At 33.8% G+C, this 21,061-nt stretch overlaps 1 protein-coding gene across 1 annotated transcript in view; it reads right to left on the bottom strand.

The window, feature by feature from the left end:
• LOC131801377 (putative inorganic phosphate cotransporter) overlaps positions 1 to 20,325 on the bottom strand; it is a 39,133-nt gene extending 18,808 nt beyond the window's left edge. Inside the window, exon 1 of the mRNA XM_059119976.1 lies at positions 19,290 to 20,325. Within this exon, the coding sequence (XP_058975959.1) occupies positions 19,290 to 19,401 (112 nt within the window). The 5' untranslated portion in view covers positions 19,402 to 20,325. The remainder of the gene's footprint in view (positions 1 to 19,289) is intronic.
• Positions 20,326 to 21,061: the final 736 nt, after the last annotated feature.

The raw sequence follows: 21,061 nt of genomic DNA on the forward strand, positions 1-21,061 counted from the left end.
TTAAACCGTGGACTTCAAATGTGTGCGAGTGCTATATAAATCCATTAAAAAGTATATATCAAATTAATTTTTAGTATGGTAAACATCGTAGCAAAATTTTCCAGTCAAATAAGCAGTAATTTGGAATTTACTGTATTTTGTACACCTCATAATTGAGGCCTGAATGATTAAAGAATAGCCAAAGTTAATTACTTTTTTAAACCCATTAGCACCTCAGATTGTGCATTAGAGTTCTCATAAGTCCCCCTAACCATGTCGGTCTGTTTGTCCGCCAAAAGGTGGACTTGAGGGGGTACTATTAAGTAAGATTTTCACCCCCCAAATACACATTTTTAGACAAATCCTTTGAAATATGGTAAAATCAGGAGGTAGATTTATATGGGCACTACTCCGAAACATCAACCTACATTGAAAACTTTCTTCTACCCCTTATAATCCAATATGACAAACATAGGCCAAATCAAAAATATAGCTATTTTACACCCATTACCGTAAGATGAGAATTAATTTTATTTGCAATTTAAATTGTAAGTTGGAGACCCCATAAAGTCCAAATTTTTTATCATAGTATAATTCAATGACGATTCAACAAATATCCCGTGCTACTTTCTTATATTTGTAATTTGTTCATGTTTTCACAATTTATTTCATATAGATGTACATCCCAAAACTACGTTCCCAACCAATATTCTCTTGGGGGTTACAAATTCAATAGAATACAAAATTTTCTTTTCTGACCACACATTAGATGTGAAAGTGGACTTGGGGATACTCCAATGTGGGGACTTTACTTAAATAAATTCCTATGTGGCAATTATCTGTATGATGGTTCCCTACCCCAGGGTGGCATAAATAAAATTTTTTAGCCAAATCAATTGATGAATGGGCCCTACACCGAAAATTTTATGCGAAGAGGTTCTCTACCCCTTAGAAACAAAGATGCCAAGGGCCAAAAAATGAAAAAAGTGGCCAAGACCCCAAAAATAGCTTAAATCATACGATGGTTATATATGATAAATATCATGACCTGCAAAAGCGATTTAAGGTATCTTGAATGTTTGGGAGCAATTTCGGAAGGGATAGAAGCCCTTTTCTTACTAAAAGTCCTATTCGCTCTACTATTTTGCACCCTTTATATTTGGTATTTTACTGATTGTACTCCCATAAAAATTTTGCATTTAGAGCTCTCATTAGACGGATTATTGTCACATGAAAGAAGTAGGTCCACGCTTTGAAATGAGCCCCATTAGTCTTTTTCGGTCATTTTTGTTTGTTTAAATGTGTGCGCATCTTTCAGCTGAAGCACGCTGTAGGCCCTGGAGTTGAAAGGTAGATGTCAGTTAACATCGTATTTCACACTTATTTCATTTTTTTGCTGAAAAATTGTATATAGTGAAAAATTATTCTTTATTTAGAATTCAATATGACAATACAAACTAAAAAAAAAAAATACAAAAGAAGAATAACAAATTGAAAAAATCTTCAGCTTGTTTTGATTTTTTAGCGATTTTGAAAAAATAATTATCTTTTAACTTTGGTGTGACCGCGTTAAATTATTTCGCTATCATCTATTACGTTTCACCACCACATGATTCGGTACTACACTTCCATGTAACCCGCCTTCAATTTCAGTTCTCAAAAAATCAAGTCAATTAAATAAATTAGTAATATTATTCGAATTCAAAAATCTATATATATAAAAGAAAGTTGTGTTAGTTACTACGCTTATAACTTAAGAACCGCTGAACTGATTTAATTGATTCATACAAATTCGGAATTGTTTCCTCTCCGAAAAGGATAATATCCAAAAAAATCGCGTAAAAATGTGATATATTAACATTTTCATTTTGACTTTTGAAATGTACAATAGTAATGTTTTATTTTGCATGATTTTTTCCATTTTGACTTATTTTTTTCTAATGTACATTTGTAGTGTTTTTTATATTTTATTTTTGAATTCGAATAATATTACTAATTTATTTAATTGACTTGATTTTTTGAGAACTGAAATTGAAGGCGGGTTACATGGAAGTGTAGTACCGAATCATGTGGTGGTGAAACGTAATAGATGATAGCGAAATAATTTAACGCGGTCACACCAAAGTTAAAAGATAATTATTTTTTCAAAATCGCTAAAAAATCAAAACAAGCTGAAGATTTTTTCAATTTGTTATTCTTCTTTTGTATTTTTTTTTTTTAGTTTGTATTGTCATATTGAATTCTAAATAAAGAATAATTTTTCACTATATACAATTTTTCAGCAAAAAAATGAAATAAGTGTGAAATACGATGTTAACTGACATCTACCTTTCAACTCCAGGGCCTACAGCGTGCTTCAGCTGAAAGATGCGCACACATTTAAACAAACAAAAATGACCGAAAAAGACTAATGGGGCTCATTTCAAAGCGTGGACCTACTTCTTTCATGTGACAATAATCCGTCTAATGAGAGCTCTAAATGCAAAATTTTTATGGGAGTACAATCAGTAAAATACCAAATATAAAGGGTGCAAAATAGTAGAGCGAATAGGACTTTTAGTAAGAAAAGGGCTTCTATCCCTTCCGAAATTGCTCCCAAACATTCAAGATACCTTAAATCGCTTTTGCAGGTCATGATATTTATCATATATAACCATCGTATGATTTAAGCTATTTTTGGGGTCTTGGCCACTTTTTTCATTTTTTGGCCCTTGGCATCTTTGTTTCTAAGGGGTAGAGAACCTCTTCGCATAAAATTTTCGGTGTAGGGCCCATTCATCAATTGATTTGGCTAAAAAATTTTATTTATGCCACCCTGGGGTAGGGAACCATCATACAGATAATTGCCACATAGGAATTTATTTAAGTAAAGTCCCCACATTGGAGTATCCCCAAGTCCACTTTCACATCTAATGTGTGGTCAGAAAAGAAAATTTTGTATTCTATTGAATTTGTAACCCCCAAGAGAATATTGGTTGGGAACGTAGTTTTGGGATGTACATCTATATGAAATAAATTGTGAAAACATGAACAAATTACAAATATAAGAAAGTAGCACGGGATATTTGTTGAATCGTCATTGAATTATACTATGATAAAAAATTTGGACTTTATGGGGTCTCCAACTTACAATTTAAATTGCAAATAAAATTAATTCTCATCTTACGGTAATGGGTGTAAAATAGCTATATTTTTGATTTGGCCTATGTTTGTCATATTGGATTATAAGGGGTAGAAGAAAGTTTTCAATGTAGGTTGATGTTTCGGAGTAGTGCCCATATAAATCTACCTCCTGATTTTACCATATTTCAAAGGATTTGTCTAAAAATGTGTATTTGGGGGGTGAAAATCTTACTTAATAGTACCCCCTCAAGTCCACCTTTTGGCGGACAAACAGACCGACATGGTTAGGGGGACTTATGAGAACTCTAATGCACAATCTGAGGTGCTAATGGGTTTAAAAAAGTAATTAACTTTGGCTATTCTTTAATCATTCAGGCCTCAATTATGAGGTGTACAAAATACAGTAAATTCCAAATTACTGCTTATTTGACTGGAAAATTTTGCTACGATGTTTACCATACTAAAAATTAATTTGATATATACTTTTTAATGGATTTATATAGCACTCGCACACATTTGAAGTCCACGGTTTAAATATAGGTACAGGTATTTTAAAACACTTTTAATCGACCAGTACGTGAACACTTATAACAGTCATATCTGTGAATAATTATGCTTTGACAAATATACATAATAGACAAAAACTACAGGCCGGCAACGCGGACCGGGCCAGCTAGTAAAATATAAAAAACACTACAAATGTACATTAGAAAAAAATAAGTCAAAATGGAAAAAATCATGCAAAATAAAACATTACTATTGTACATTTCAAAAGTCAAAATGAAAATGTTAATATATCACATTTTTACGCGATTTTTTTGGATATTATCCTTTTCGGAGAGGAAACAATTCCGAATTTGTATGAATCAATTAAATCAGTTCAGCGGTTCTTAAGTTATAAGCGTAGTAACTAACACAACTTTCTTTTATATATATAGATATATATATATATATTCATAATCAGCATAAAATTCTAAGTCGATTTAACGATGTCCGTCTGTCCGTCTGTATGTTAAAATCACGATACAGCCCACATTATTTGACGTAGAGCGCCAAAATTTAGCAGAGCAATTTGTATTGTGTCTAGGATGGTTGGTATTGAAAATGAGATATATCGGTACACGTTCTGGTATATTCCCCATATAACGGTAGCTCCCGATATTCGGTATTTTGATGATTTATGCCACATTTTTTTACGGATTTGTCTGAAAATTGGTATTTGTTGGTCATAATTTGTCCTAGTTCGTGTGGCGAAACATTGTATGTATAGATTCACGTTTTGATATAGTCCCCATATAACGGTGCCAGCCAATATTCGGTATTTCGATGATTTTTGACACATTTTTTCACGAATTTCTCTTAAAATTGGTAATTGTAGATCATAATGGGACCCAGTTCGTGTGGCGAGTCATTGTAACTATAGGTCCATGTTTTGGTATAGCACCCATATAACGGTACCACCCGATATTCGGTAATTTGATGATTTTGCCACATTTTTTTTCACGTATTTGTCTGAAAATTGGTATTTGTAGGTCATAATGGGTTCTAGCTCCGTTGGCAAAACATTGCATGTGTAGGTCCACGATTTGGTATAGCCCCCATATAACGGTACCTCCCGTTATTCGGCATTTTAGTGGTTTTTGCCGCATTTCATCTAATGTTTCCTTTACCCTAAGGTGTAGGGTATTAAAAGTTTGGCCCGGCCGAACTTAATGTTTTTTTTACTTGTTATTTTTCATCCAATTTTTGAAATAGCCCCATACAAAGGCTCTTTCGAATCAACAAGAATTACCTGGAAAACCATTCATTACAAATCGGTTTACAAACCCATTATTTTTAATTGGGAAAAATTAGTCACTAAAATGGTCATAAATGGTCACTAAATGTTGAAGAATTAATGCTTATATAACGACAAAATTCGATAAATGAATACTTGTTTAATCGACTTTCTAATCCGATTTATAATGGGCATAACACTATTGTCGTTTGTGATAGGGTAGGGTATATCAAATTCTACCCAGCCCAACTTAATAATGCTTTTGTTAATTTGTTGCGTTTCTAATTTTCTATTTTTAATGCAAGCCACCAAATATGGTTATAAACAACCAAAAAAAAAAAGCATAAAATACGCAGCTAATTAAACAGGTCGTAGTTTTGAAACGTAACTGTTCTAACAAATGACAACAAAGTGACATTTCACTCCCGTATGCGGCTGTTGGTGTGTGTGTGTGTGTGCAGTAAGTATGTAACATGTTATCGCCACTAACTTCCTTGACGGAAATTGAATTTTTAATACCACAAAAATAAAATAAAAAAACACCGTAAATATGTAAATTATGTTAACAAAGAAGTCGCTCAACTCTATGGCAGACAAATAAAAAGAAAAATCACATTTATGACGAAGAGAGAGAAAGGGAAATTATGATTTGTATGTGTTGTTTATACGACCTGAATAATTTTATGACAATTTGTTGGCGTCAGAGTTCGCTTTGTTTTGTCTTTCGTCGGAAGAATTTGATAAATGTATTCATCCAATGAATAATTTATATAGCACGTGCTAATTTTATACAAATTGTAAACAAATTGATGAAATTTACCAAATATTACAGCATTTACCTGCTAAAACATTGAGCTGGTGCGACAAATTAATTCATTTAAAATTTGTTAATTTGTCTCAATAATATGGGAATCACCAAGCAGACTGCATGTCGTTCGGAGAACAAAAACACAACAACTAAAATATTCCATCCAACACACAAAACCACTTGTCTGCCTTTATTCTTCAGATTAATAACATACGAGGGTTGGTGGAACAATTTGTTAACATAAAATTCCAGATTAATGTCGGCGGCTATTTATACCCTACAACACTATGTGTTGGGGGTATTATAAGTTTGATTGGGCCATAAATTATGTAACACCTCGAAATATTGGTTTCCCACATAGGAAAGTATATATGGATCTTCCTATCTCGTCGATCGAGCTATGTATGTCCGTCTGTCCGTCTGTCCATGTTAATTTGTAATCACTCTACAGGTCGCAATTATGGCCCGATCTTCACGAAATTTAGAATAGAGGTGGGGGTAGGACCAGAATAGAACCCTATTGCTTTTGAAGATGATCGCATAATATTAAGTGGTTGAAATGAACCAAAAACAGAAAAATTTCATGATTTTGCAGCTGCTCCACAGGTCGCAATTATAGACGGAAGATAGCATGAGGAAGATAGCATGAGGCTAGAGCTTAGGGCTGGACAGAAGTCTTCCTATTTTGATGGTCATCGGATAATATTTAGTGGCTGAAATAGACCATAACATTTGTGTTATATAAATTACAAATTTTCTATTAAACCGCGAATATTTTTAATCCCGGCGAAATCACAAATAGACTCTGACCGTTACGTCGATGCCGATAGTAAATATATCGGATGTATATAGCGAAATATATACAATGTATATATAGAAAGGAGGGGGATGTCAGCTAGAATGCTTATATCTCAAGATTGGCTAAACCGATTTCGACAAATTTTGTCAATTCAGAATGCCCTCTTAACATAAAAGTATAAAATCTAAAAAAATCGCATAAAAAGATGCCAATAATGATGTTAATATCGATTTTGTAGTATTTTGTGCATTTTTTTATTTTTTCATATTTTTTATCGCATGCGATTTTTATTTCAATTTGACTTATAATATTGAAGTGCATATTTTGTAATATTTTTTCATTTTACAACACAGGTTGGGGTTATTATATACAGATTGAAGTTATCCTCACGAAAAAGGGTAGGATTAGGCTCAGAATGGCTAGGCCTATTGTTTTCAAAGATGTCCGCAATATATTTATGGGTTGAAATGGACCAACAACTAAAAATGTTCCTTATTTTGCAGCCACTATAAAGTTAACAAATTGAATCCAAAGGAAATCTCGCGTGAAGTTCGAGTTTAGGGTAGCCGTTAGAATAGACCACTACTTTGGTGTAAAAAACCAACATTTCTTACAACTTCTGGCTTTTTTTATGCTGATTTCTTTGATGGATGAAGCCACATATCGTAGACAAGCAAATCATATAGATGAGTTTAAATTTGGTGATACAGATTGGCCTCTTGCTATTGGAGTTGATCGAAAAATATTTAGGGGTTCAAATGAACCAAAAACAGAAAAAATTTCCTGCTCACACAATTGAAAAGAATTATAAACAGGGCAGAATTCCGGCATTTTGGATAACAATTGGTATATGTAGCTGTAAAATGGACCACAACAACTAACAGCACGATGGAGTGCGTAAATATTGGGCAAATATCCCTGGTCAAACCGTTAAGGGTAATATCTGGGCAGTGCTCCATGACATAATTTCAAAAGCGAAGTATTCCAAAATGGATTCGGGCATAAGGGGGCTTCTAACATATTGTAGTGTTGTAGGGTATCACATGGTCGGTCCCGCACGACTATAGCCTTTGCTTACTTGTTTTTAATTAAAACGAAAATTTTCACAAAGTCTACGATGTTTGGAAAGCGCTACATCAGCTTTGTGACCCATAGTTTGGGAAATTCATGAGTCTCGAGGCATTAGTGAAAATTATATGTGGACCCCGAAATTGAAACGGATTCGAATCTTCATTGGCTACTCACAACCGAAAGCGCAGATATTATGCACAATATAATTTTTTAATATTTAAACTTAGAACGTTACGAAAAGTTCTAAAATGGGAATAAAAGTACAGCATAAGTACTAAAGAGTACTTTATTTGGTACAATTTACTATTGGGTGAAGAGATAGTGTTTGAAATCTGAAATTTTGTATTGTGGTATTGGGTGAAAGAATAGATTTTAAATCCTGAAATTTGATGTAGATGCCACTGTTGGTGTCTGCGATTAAGATTTGGAGGTAGTTTTGGGGATATGTGATATAATTGTTTGAAAGGTTGTATGTGGTACTTAATTGGGTATTAGGTGAATGGATAGAGCTGGAGTCCTAAAATTTAATATTGAGGTCTCTATTTGTATCTGGAGTAGAGATATGGAGGTTGTTATGAAAATGTGTACTATAATTGTGCGAAAAGTACTAAATGATACTAAATTTGGTATCGGGGGAAGGGATAGCCTGGAGTCCTCAAATTTAATATTGAGGTCTCTGTTGATAGCTGGAATTGAGATATGGAGGAGGTATTTGAAATATGTACGATAATTGTGCGAAAAGTACTAGATAGTTTTTAATTTGGTATTAAATGAAGAAATTGCGATGAAGCTCTGAAGTTTGATAAGGATATCACCGTAAGTGTATGTGGGTAAGATGTGGAAGTGGTTTCGGAAATGTGTTCTATAATTGTTCGAAAAATACTAAATGGTATTAACTTTGGTATTGGGGGAAGGGATAGGCCTGGATCCCTCAAATTTGATGTTGAGCTCTGTTGATTGGAATTGAGATATGGAGGTGGTCATTAACCCTCAGTCATATGGCTAGAATGGGTATATATCATTTGATACGGCCAAAACGTGCCAAAACGGTTTTAGACCCTAGATCTCTTTGGACCAAATCCATTTCAGGACATTTGGAGTCGATCTAGCGATGTCCGTCCGTCTGTATGTCTGTCTGGCTAACTAGTGCGCACGACAACTCTCGAAGGGAGTATCCGATTTGATCTAAAATCGGTACATCGTAATATTATTGTCAAACTTAGATCGAGTTCGGAGATGGGCAATATCGGTCCACTCCTTCCACTCCCCCACTAAATTTCTACATTTTCAAATAACTTACTGCACAGAAAGAGAAAGGATAATCCAATTTTGCTCCAACTTCATGAATCCTAATATTTGCATCAGTGCTTGATCAGCTGCGAAAATGGAGGATATCAGTCCACCTCATCAAATACCTCCCCCACATAGGGTCAACATTTTGAATAATTATAACTCCTATAAAATTATTCAAATTAGACACATCATAATATTTTTATTAGACCAATGTTATGGAATATTTCAGTTCACTCTTTCTGGCACCTCCCCCACAAAGGGTCAAAATGTTGAGTATTCATGAAGCTCATAAAACGCGAAATCAACATCCGATTCCATTCAGACTTGGTACATCTCAATATTTCCATAAGCACAAGATCTGTTATAAAGACGGTCGAGATCGGACCATTTATTTTGCTACTTGCCCCACAAAGGGCTCAAGAATTTGAAAAAATAAAACGCTCAAAGAAGGCGATTATGATTTCCCGTAAATTGGAAATAAATGTTCGATTTTCTTATAATTTTCGCCATACCAATATTTCTATCTGTATTAGATGAAGCATAAAAATGGAATACCTCTGTTGACTATATTTGCTATCTCACGCATATTTCCACATTTCTCAAAAATGTGCACATATATCATAAAAAGTAGAGGAAGCAGTCGATATAGTACAAATTTGGCATATTGTAATATTTTTATCATTCTTAGGTCAGATACGAATTGGTCAATATTGGCCAACTACTTCGGAACCTCCCCTCCCATAAAGAGTCAACAGTTCAAACAATCGTAACTCAAGGCTGGCTGGTTGGTATTGTGAAAATGAGATATATCCGTCCACGTTTTGGTATAGTCCCTATATATCGGTACCTCCCGATATGCGGTATTTTGATGGTTTTTGTCACATTTTTTCACGGATTTGACTGAGAATATGTATATATGTTGGTATTTGTAGGACACAATGAGTTCTAGTGTTTGCTCTAGCCTAAGGTGGAGGGTATTAAAAGTTTGTCGTGGCCGAACTTAAGGTTTTTTACTTGTATTATTATAAAAAGATGTTGAACTAGTTTTAGACAGACAAATTGAACGTGGTCCCATTTTAAAGACCTTTAAAAATTCGTGAAACTTAAGAAAAATAATGCTTTCCAAGATCGTTCAGGCTATACGTAAATTTATGTTAAACAAGTAAGCAAAGGCTATACTCATGCGGGGCCGACCTTGTGATACCCTACAACACTACATAATGGTAGAAGTCGCCTTATGTCCAAATCTATTTTGGAAGATTTCGCTATTAAAATTAGGATTTTGACTAGGGACATTTGCCCAATGTTTATGCACTCCTTCGGGTTGTTAGTTGTTGTGCTCCATTTTATAGCTAAATATAATCCAATGGTCCTCCAAAATGCTAGAATTCTTCCCTTTCCCTAACTCCCTTCACAGGCGTGTCGATTGGCTTCAATTGTGTGATCGAAAAAACATTTCTGTTTTTGTTTAATTTGAACCCCTAAATATTTTGCAATCATCTCCAAAAGCAAGAAGCCCCTCTGTATCTCCAGATTTAGTTTTATGTCAAGAGGGCATTCTGAATTGACAGCATTTGTCAAAATTGGTCCAGCCGTTCTTGAGATATAAGCATTCTAAATAACATCCCCTTCCTTTGTATATACACATTGTATATACTTCGCTATATATAACCGATATATTTATTATCGGCATCTACGTAACGGTAAGAATTGACCTGTTCGTCTATTTGTGATTTCGCCGGGATTAAAAATATTCGCGGTTTAATGGAAAATTTGACTTTTATTTAACACAAATGTTGTGGCCTATTTCACCCACTAAATATTACCCGATGACCATCAAAATTGGAAGGCTTCTGCCCAGCCATAATCTCTAGCCCCATGCTAACTTCCGCTTTGATTGGTCTATAATTGCGACCTATAGAGCAACTGCAAAATCATTACTTTTTTCAGTTTTTGGTCCATTTGAAACCCGAAATATGCGATCATCTCCAAAAGAAATAAGGTTCTATTCTGACCCTAGCCCCACCTCCATTCTAAATTTCGTGAAGATCGAGCCATAATTGCGACCTGTAGAGTGATTACAAATTAACATGGACAGACGGACAGACGGACGGACGGACAGACGGACGGACGGACATACATATCTAGATCGACTCAGCTCGGCGAGATAGGAAGATTCATATATACTTTCCTATGTGGAAAACCAATATTTCGAGGTGTTACATAATTTTTAGCCCAATCAAACTTATAATACCCCCAACACATAGTGTTGTAGGGTATAAAAATATGAAATAGATATAAATGTGGGCATTTATATTTTCTTTTTTTCAGAGACTTGTATGGATCATAACGGTAATAACGAAATGGACCAAAATGGATTTGTACGTAAGGGGACTTTGAAATACATTGTACTTTTTTGGGGGGGAGAGTAAATATTATTTGACATGACCAAAACGTGCCACTAATCTGGTACCTGCAACATTTTTCAAAAATTATCACCTATCTCATATAAAGTGAGGGAAGTAGTCGATATAGTCCAAATCTGAATAATCATAACCATATTTTGAATAATCATAACCCAAGTCGAAATATATTTAAATAAACAAAAATTGGCTGAGGAATTTTTTAACTTTTTTCAAAAAAAAAAAAAAAAAAAAAAAAAAAAAAAAAAATAGATTTTGTTTTAAAATATTTTTCAGTTTATTTTTAAAATTTTTTCAAGGACCTACAAAAATCTTGAATTCTTAAAAAATATTTTTTCAAAGTGTTCATGGATCAAAATCCAGTATTTCTTTAGAAACGAACAACCGGGGTTTTTAAAAGAGTACTTTAAACATTTATGGGTTGACTTCAGTTTTCCATTTTTAATAGGCATTTTTAGTTATATTTTAATAGTAACTACATATTAATGTGTGACATTGCTTTCAGAAAAATATGAAATATAATACATCCATTAAAGTTATTAAAAAATATATAAAAATTTATTGACCATGGCTTATGTTATAAAAATAAAGGTGCACACTTCAAATTTATAAAAATAAAAATGTATTTATTTTTAATTTTTAAGGCACAAAGGCAATGTTTAGCTTTGTTTTAACAACCAACAGTTAAAATTCAACTCATATTCTTTGTTAATATGCTTGAAATTCATACGGTTCACACAACCGGTTACTGAGGAACTTTTTCCAAATTTATGTGGAAAAATAAAATGTGGAAGATAAAATTGCAGGCCATTAATTTCTTGGTAAAATTTTGGAGTCGTGCGTCAATTGAACTACTATTAATCACAAAAATTTGTTTAATGGCACGAGAAATGTTTTTTATTTTTTTATACACAAAATAATTTGTCACTTTGAAATAAGTTGATAAAATATTTTGTTTTTTTTTCTTGTTTTAATTTTTTGCGCCTCTTAGAAATGCCAAAACAAAAAAAGTAAACATTGCAAATGAATTGACTTCGCTTATTATGCGTTAAATGGTAAACACCACCTGAGTTATTATCGGATGATCAATAATAATATTTGAAAAAAAAAATACATATTTCGAAATTTGAAAATAAAAATTCCATAAAAAAATCAAGTGACATTTTTGGGCCGGTCATTGTCATTTAAATCAAGAACCTACTTAGTTCGATTCCTTCCATAAAAAATTATAAAAAAATTTATATCAGCACTGTCATCATAATTAATGTCATTATGTCTGGCTTGTTTAAATTCAATACCAATTATTTCGAATGCATTTCACTTTAATAGGCCAAATAAGTAATTGTCATTTGCAGCTGTGAAGAGATAAGAATTTCGTTTTATGTTCTTTTTTTGTCAAGTGTTTTTGAAGTACATACATTCATCATTTTGAAAGGTGGCACATTCTTCGACCTATTTGGGATTTTTTTCTGTTTATATTATAACAAATACTCTTTCAATAAAAATATTTGGATAATATCATACGATCGACCCACCCTATAGTCATATTACAATGATTTTTAAGATTTTACGACTTATAAATTAAAATCAGAAAAGAAAGGTCAAAAGTCGGGCGGGACAGACTTGAATACCCTATACAAGCGTATGCAGGCGTATAAAAGCATTTTGGAGAGAATTTTTTAGAAAAAAAGTTATTGTGATGGAATTCAAGCGTGATAGTGTGATGGCTATCGTCAGAGCACTTCTGCATTTTTAATGTGAATAAATCTTTTGTGTCTCTTAACATCGCTCGTTACCGTGATAGTGGTAGCGTAATCCGACTTCAAGGAAGTGGACGGAAGAAAACAGCAACATCGGCAGAAATGGTTTGACAAGTAAGGAAGCGACTTGATCGAAACCCGCGTCGCAGTAACCGAAAAATGGCTCGTGAGCTGAACATATCGGAATATTCCATTCGATAAATATTGAAAAATGAGCTCGGGCTAAAGCCATTGAAATTCCAAAAAGTGCAAGAACTTACACCACAAAAGAAAGAAAATAGACTCGAAAGAGCTAAAAAGTTGCTTCGCTTGGCCGAAAGTGGTGAACTGCCGAATTTGGTTTTTTCCGATGAGAAAACAATCGTTGTGCAGCAGTTTGTTAACAAACAAAATGATTTTGTTTACTTGCCCCAGAGGTCAGCTGAAAATGTGCACCTACGGTTGGCCACCAGAAATCAAGCGCGGGCAATGGTCGCTCTCCGCTCGTATTAATGGACCGTGACATCAGAATCAATGCCAAATATTATCGCGAAAATATTTTGAAGGGTGCATTAAAGCCTTGGGCACGCAAACATTTTGGCCACAGACCTTGGACATTCCAACAGGTATCAGCACCATGGTACTCAGCACGCGCCACCCAAGAATGGTTACAAAATTAGGTTCCTCGCTTCATTTCCAGCGCACAATGGCCACCAAAATCTCCGGATACTAATCAGTTTGACTATTGTGTCTGGAGTATTTTGGAAAGCAAGGTTGGCACTAAAAAATACCAAAGTGGCGATCTCCTCACGCAAAGCAATGGCCCAAAATACCGCAGAGCAACATTCGGGCAGCGTGTGAGGTTTTCATTGACCGTTTGAAGACCATAATTCTTGCCAAAGGTGACCAATTGAAACAAATCTAAACTTAGTCTAAAATATGATGCTATTTCCGACATTTTTTGCTTTCATTTAATGAAATTTAAAAAAAAATGTAGAAATTATGGAAATTTTCAAACATATATATGGGAGATATGGCTATATCTGCACCAAATTTGAAGTACTTGTTTCCAGACTAAATTCCGACGGATGTGCTAAAATTTAGGTCATTTGGACTTATATTGGTCATTTTATGTACAATTAATCCGAAATCGGTTAAAGATATATATGGAAGCTATATTTAAATTTGAAACGATTCCCACCAATTTCAATAGGGTTTGTCCTTGGGCGAATCAAGTGATTTGTAGAGAATGTCATCTCAATCGGAAAATAAATGCCACCTGCATTTTGTTCACAAAAACCATGAACAGACGGACAAAAGGACTGACATTTATAAATCGACTCGGAAAGTGATCCTCAAAAGTAACTCTGGGTCTATCTAGTTTCCTTCTTCATCCTTACAACTATGTATTGTAGAGTATACAAATATCGGAAATATTGACCGTAAAATGTCTATAGTGTTTAATACCTCGATATAACTAACAATAATCCAAAATTCCTATTTAAAGCTTATTCGGTCGGAAATAGGAATAGCAATCTATGAAATACTGGGAGAAATCGCTATATTTTTAACCATATACCTAAATTAAAGTTTTAACCCTATACTTAAATTTAACCTTTTTGAAAGGCACTGCTTTACTGATTCCCTGAGAACCAAAATCACTTGAAATCTTCAAAACATAAAGAAATCGAACTATTGAAGCGAAATAGTATCTGAAATTTTTGATCATAAAATTCCAATAATAAAATAATGGAACAAAGCTAAAAAAAGGTTTTAAATAAAAAACCATTTTAATTCTTGTTCCTTGTTTTATGGATCGTTTTCATTGCGGTTAACTTATTTCCAACCAATCTGGTAGACATTGAAATGTCATTTTGTTGAAAACATAGTTTGGTCTAACTGTCTTGCGTTTTAATGACGTTCAGCAGACATCTGTGAATAATTGTTTAGTGGAAACATTTCCATTGCTATATTTCTTGTTATTCGATTTAATTTAAATATTTCAAGATTTTAACTCAATATTCGATATTAGCATACAGTTCAAGGTTCATAGAGTTTTGCCCAAGTTAAAGAAATCAAAAAATAAAAATGGAAACATTTAAATCAAAAAATCCACTAATTAAAAAAAAAAAAACAATATATGAAAAACAATCTGGGAGACCATTTCGCCTCCAGAATAAACCAAAACCCCAAAAATATTTCGGGTTCGTAGGCCAAACTTTTGCAATGCCTTTATGTATCGCTGATCATAAACAAAGGGATTCCAATATTTTGAGAAAATTTTCGCAACGTTTAAAATAGAGCTTTGTAGTTTTATAAAATGCTTTGGATTGATATTACAGTCGCTGATTTGAAAACTGCTAATGTTCGTCCATTTTTTTTTTTGGAATAGCCCCTATATAAATGTAAATTCCGGTCATTCCGCCGAACAAATATGGTTGTGTGTCAGCCTGAACAACGCTAGGATATATTGCGAATGTTGCAGAATGTGTGCGATAATTTGACGAGGACCTGTACAATTTTCTGTCTTAGGCTGTAGTATCCATTCCAAACTTCAAATACCAAATTTGAAACAATTCCGGTGAATAATGTAGCTGAAATCATTAAAATACCGAATTTTGGGAGGTACCTTTATAACGTTGACCTACATGGCCCATTTACGAACTTAACATGCCACTGGCAAAATAAACATACGTGCAAAATTGTATCCTTCTACCTCAATTCTTTCGATAGATACAGACGGACATCGTTAAATCGACTTAGAACTCGAATTTTACGCTGATCAAGAATATATATACTTTGTTGGGTCTGACATGAGTATTTCGAGGAGTTACAAACGGAATGACAAAATTAATATACCCTCCATAGTATGGAGGAGGGTATAAAAATGTATTTGGGCACAGAAAAACCGCATGCATATATTAAAAAACCGATGCAATCAAAGCTAATCACTATTTAGTGCGGATTTTGGTTTAAAGGCATAAATGGTCAAATTTACTTCGAAAATAATTTTCAAAAATATGGTCCATTCTTATTGAATATCTAGGGCTTTGTGGAACGTAATGCCACCCGGTTGGTCATTTGTTGACAGTAGCCACCTCTTCAATTTTTTTACAAAAATTAAGGATATTGGAAACATTTGGTCTCAATATTTTGCAGTTATGGCCCAATCCGAAGTTTAGCGTGGAGATCAGGTTAGGATCAAAATAAAAGTCTGTTGTTATAGAAGATGTTCGCAATCTATATGGATTTTTTTCATGAAATTATTGTTAAAGACAGCATATGACAGAACATATGCTTCGTCAAATACCGATGCTTACTTAGTGATCGTTTGTTTTTGGATAATATTGATTCCAGATCCATGATGATTATTCGAGAAGAGGCCTAGAGTCTAAAATCGTTATTTCGATGAGACACGTTTTGACCGTATCAAATGATATACATCCTCTATAGCTGAAGTTATAAAATATGTAAAAAAATCCGGGCCGAACTTGAAATACCCTTTACCATTTAGAAGAACTTTGCAAAAAAAATATAATACTGCTAAAATCATAAAAATAAATACGAAGATGTAGACCTGCATAGGTAATTTTTTCGTCATAGGCCATTACAATATTCAAATGCGATACTTGAATACTTGCAACAATTCCGGTGAATAATGCGCAAAAACATAAAAAATCCGAACATTGGGAGGTAGCGTCAATTTCCTGTCATAGGCTGTAGTGTCTTTTAGGAACTTAAATTCGAAATAACGTATAGCTCCCATGTTAGGATCCATAAATGGGGGCTATACATAAACGTGGACCTCCATGGGCAATTTTCTGTCACAGGCTGTAGTACCCATTAGGAACTTAAATTCTAAATTTTAAACAAATTAAAAATTTTAAAAGTGTGACACAAATCAAAAATGTATCGAATATCTTGAGGTACCGTTAAATGGGGGCTATACAAAAACATGGACCTATATTGACTATTTTTAATACCAAAAGTCCTATAGACCAAACACACATTTCAGTAAAATTTGAGAAACCTAATATAATTCGATCGGAAGATAGAGTAATTCCAGACCGACAGACAACCGGACTGACATCACATAGAATTCTATGCTGATCAAGAATCGAGGTGTTACAAATGAAATGACAAAACTTAATATTCCCTCCATACCATGGTGGAGGGTATAGAAATCTCACACTTTTTAAGAAATAAACAGAGTATTAGACGTTGTTCAAACTGAGTACATTTTAGTATTTGTATACAATCCTTCTGGTACCTCTTCGAAAAATTGGTTCTTTAGGTTCATTTGTTTGTCTTTCATTTATCAGTGGTTTTGCCAACAGATGTATACCCTCAGCCATTGTTCGTTTTTTATTTCTTTTGATTATGATTATCCAAACTGGAGGAGCTTCCAAAGTCCATTTCGTATCTGACCTTAGTCGGATATAAATTTACCAGATTTGTCGACTATTTCATTTACTTTTACATATAATTTAATTTTTGGAAAATTAAAATATGTGTGTGAGGTACCCGATAAAGTGGACCAATGCTTCGGTCATCCAAAACAGAAAACAAATATTGGAATGAGTATCTAAAATGCATTTCCAAGTTTATGCGAATGTGATTAATCAAAATGTAAACATTTTGTGCGGAGGTACCAGAAGGAGTGAGCCGATGAATTTTATATTCACATCAGATCCCAGTTTACCAAGTTTTAAGAGAATCGCTGATTTTTTTTCGCAAATTGTAAGAGATAAAAATATTAACAAGAAAAAAAGCAGTAAGTTCGGCTGGGCCGAACTTTGAATACCCTCCACCATATGGAACGAATTAGGAAATTTTCAAAAAAAAAAAAAAATAATAAATAAATAAAATAAAACCTTTAAACATTCTCGTTCAGGGAGCTTTAAAATTCCTAATGTCAGAAAGTGCCGATATATGGGTAAATATACGATATTGTGGACCTATATAAATAACTCCCTGTGTGGATTTTCAGACAATTCCGTTGAAAAATCTAGCGAAAATTATCAAATTACCGAATATCGGGGGCTACCGTTATATGGGTATATACGATATCTTGGATCTGTATAGACAATTCTCTTTCAGGCGGTAAAGTGCTCACAAACAACTCCTTGTGTAAAATTTCAGACAATCCGTTGAAAAATGTGACTAAAATCATGAAAATACCGAATATCGGGAGCTACCGTTATATTGGGGATATACGATATCGTGGACCTATATAAATATAATTCTCCTTCAAGGAGAAAGTACAAGGAACTCCTTATGTGAATTTTCAGAAAATTCCGTTGAAAAATGTGGCTAAGATTATCAAAATACCGAATATTGGGGATATACGATATCGTGGACCTATATAGACAATTCTCTTTCAGGGGCTAAAGTACTCACATGGAACTCTTTGTGTGGAATTTTAGACAATTCCTTTGAAAAAAAAAAAAATCAAAATAGCGAATATTGGGGGGCATACGATATCATGGACCGATAAAGCCCATCTTCGAATTGACCTGCCTGTAGACAAAAGAGAGATCTGTGCAAAATTTTAGCATCCTATCTCAATTCGTTTTGACTGTAGCCTGATTACAACAGACAGACTTACGGACAGGGCTAAATCGTCTTAGAATTTTACGCTGATCAAGAAAATATATACTTTGTCGGGTCTAAACTGATTATTTCGATGAGTTACAAACGGAATGACAAACTTAATATACCCTCCCTACTATGTATGGTGGACACTTTGTGGGCAAGATATCAACCATCTTCCCACCAGATTTTGTGTTAATAGAAATATTGAGATTTGAAATTGGAAATCGAAAATTTATAAGCATTTTGGTTATTCAAAATTTTAACACTTTGTGGGAGAGGCACCGGAAGGGTGCACCGATATATTCCACCTTCACACCAGATCTTTTTTTTTAGAAGAAATACTGTGATGTGCAAAAATTGAAGAGAATCGGATATTTATTTCGTATTTTATAAGAGTTTTAATTATGCCAAATTTTGACCCTTTGTTTGGGAGGTACATTTTCGTACCTGATATAGAACTGATTCAAGTATTGAGATTTGTAAATTTTGCACAAAATTCGTTGATCCTTTCATGTTCTATACGGTAGATTATTTTCTGTGAAACTTTTGGTCAGGGCAAACTTCGGTTACCCTTTAATGAACCAAAAAGAAGCACCCGGTTAATTTCCCTGAAACATTTTGGCTGAGGTACATTTTTCATGCATGTCCTAATACAGAAAATATTTTATAACAATTTACTTACATTTTTTGCCACCTGTGCTGGTCACCTCCATGGCCGTTGTGGTATCCTTTGCCGCAACTGCAGAGTTGACATTCATGGAACCGTTTTTATTCAAAATATTTGGTATTTTCATGATGACACTAGTTTGGTTAGATTTTTTTTGTTGCAGCCGAGGGGTAATATTCCAAATCAGTAATTAAATCAAACAAAAATTTTAATTGCACATAAATTAGAATATTCTGTTCATTTCACGTTATTTTCTCTTTTTGTTGTTGTTGTTGCTTTTGTTTTGTTAAGTGTTGTTGTAAAAATATTATAGTTTTACGATATTCTATGGAGAATAGTTAATTGTTGTTGTTGTTGTACTAACTCAACTGCAACAAAAGTAATCAGCTCACAATAAATTTCACGGCAGGGAGGGGACAGTGGGGTAAGTAATTCAAAGCTTTAACTGTATTCCGTGATTTATTTTTAATGGTAATTCAGATAAATAAATTTCGAAATTCTCTCGCTGGGCCAGACGAATTTGAGCACAAAATTAGCCAATGCCATTAAAAAATTTCTAACGTGGCAATTAAAGGTGTTCGATTGGTGTTTTCTTTTGTTTTGTCGCCGGTATTTATTTTTTAAAATTGGTTTTAAACTAATTTTTGTTGTTTGACTATAGAATTTGTTGTTGCTGGTTTCTCTTCGTTGTGTTTGTTGTTGTTGTTGTATATTTTTATATTTCTTTGTTCTTTTTGTGTTGTTTTAGCAATTTAATTTGTGGGAACTTTTTTCCAGTTGGCTGGAGCTGGATGCTGTTTTGTTGTTGTTGTTGGTGATGGTGTTGCTGATTGTTTTCTGTATTTAAATTAAAAATTCTTTCTTTTTTTAATATTCTTAAAAAATCGGCACTTGACTTCTTTGGAGGGCGCTTGACGCTGCTTTTGGCCACCTTGATTTTTGTTTTTAAATTTTATTGTATTTCGATTTTCAAATGCTGCCGCCGTCTGTTTGACGTGTTGGCCGCGACAAATTCAACTTGACTGAACATTCTGTTAGCGTTACAATTCAATTTATATTGTATTGGGGGTTTTGTTGCTGCTGCTGCCATTCATTGGCTTGGCTGGCTGGCCCGGCTTGCTTTCAGAGTATTTCTTTTCCATTTATTTATTTATTTATGTTTATTTGTTGCCGTTGTCTTTCTTCTTATTAATAAATATTTTGATTTTTTTTTTGTGCAAGCGCGTACCGCTTAGCTAAGTAAGCAGCTAGCCACATTGATCTTGTTAAGCGATCTCACCATTGTTTGATGGGGCTGGCGTTGGGGTTGGCTTGGTGGGGGAGATTGTCGCGCTCGCTGTCGTGGTGGTTGTGTGTGTGTTAAGTGCTGCGTTGTCACAGCTTGGCATGAGACCTGCTAACGCCACAATCATTTACCTGTCTGCCTTCCTTGCAATTGATTAGTGATAACTTATCCATGTTTGTTTTTTGTTTGTTTTATTGTTTTTTTTTCTTTTTTTTTTGCTGCAAGGCATTGCTGATATCCGTTTAATTTACCAAGATTTCATGTTCAGTTGACTTTTTATTCATCAGAAAGACAAAAAAAAAAAATTTGAGATGAATGATAATTTGTTTGATTTGGTAGCAATAATTAGTAGATTTTTTAATGATGTTCAGTTTTTCCTCAATTTTATCATTTTTTTTTTTTTGGAACTTCCAGTAAATCTTCCATAACAAACCTCAATATTAGAAGCTTCAATATAATTACTAAATTAATATTTTATATTCCAATCACCCATTGTAATTCA

This window comes from Musca domestica, unplaced genomic scaffold (assembly GCF_030504385.1).
Source record: "Musca domestica strain aabys unplaced genomic scaffold, Musca_domestica.polishedcontigs.V.1.1 16, whole genome shotgun sequence".
Taxonomy (NCBI): domain Eukaryota; kingdom Metazoa; phylum Arthropoda; class Insecta; order Diptera; family Muscidae; genus Musca; species Musca domestica.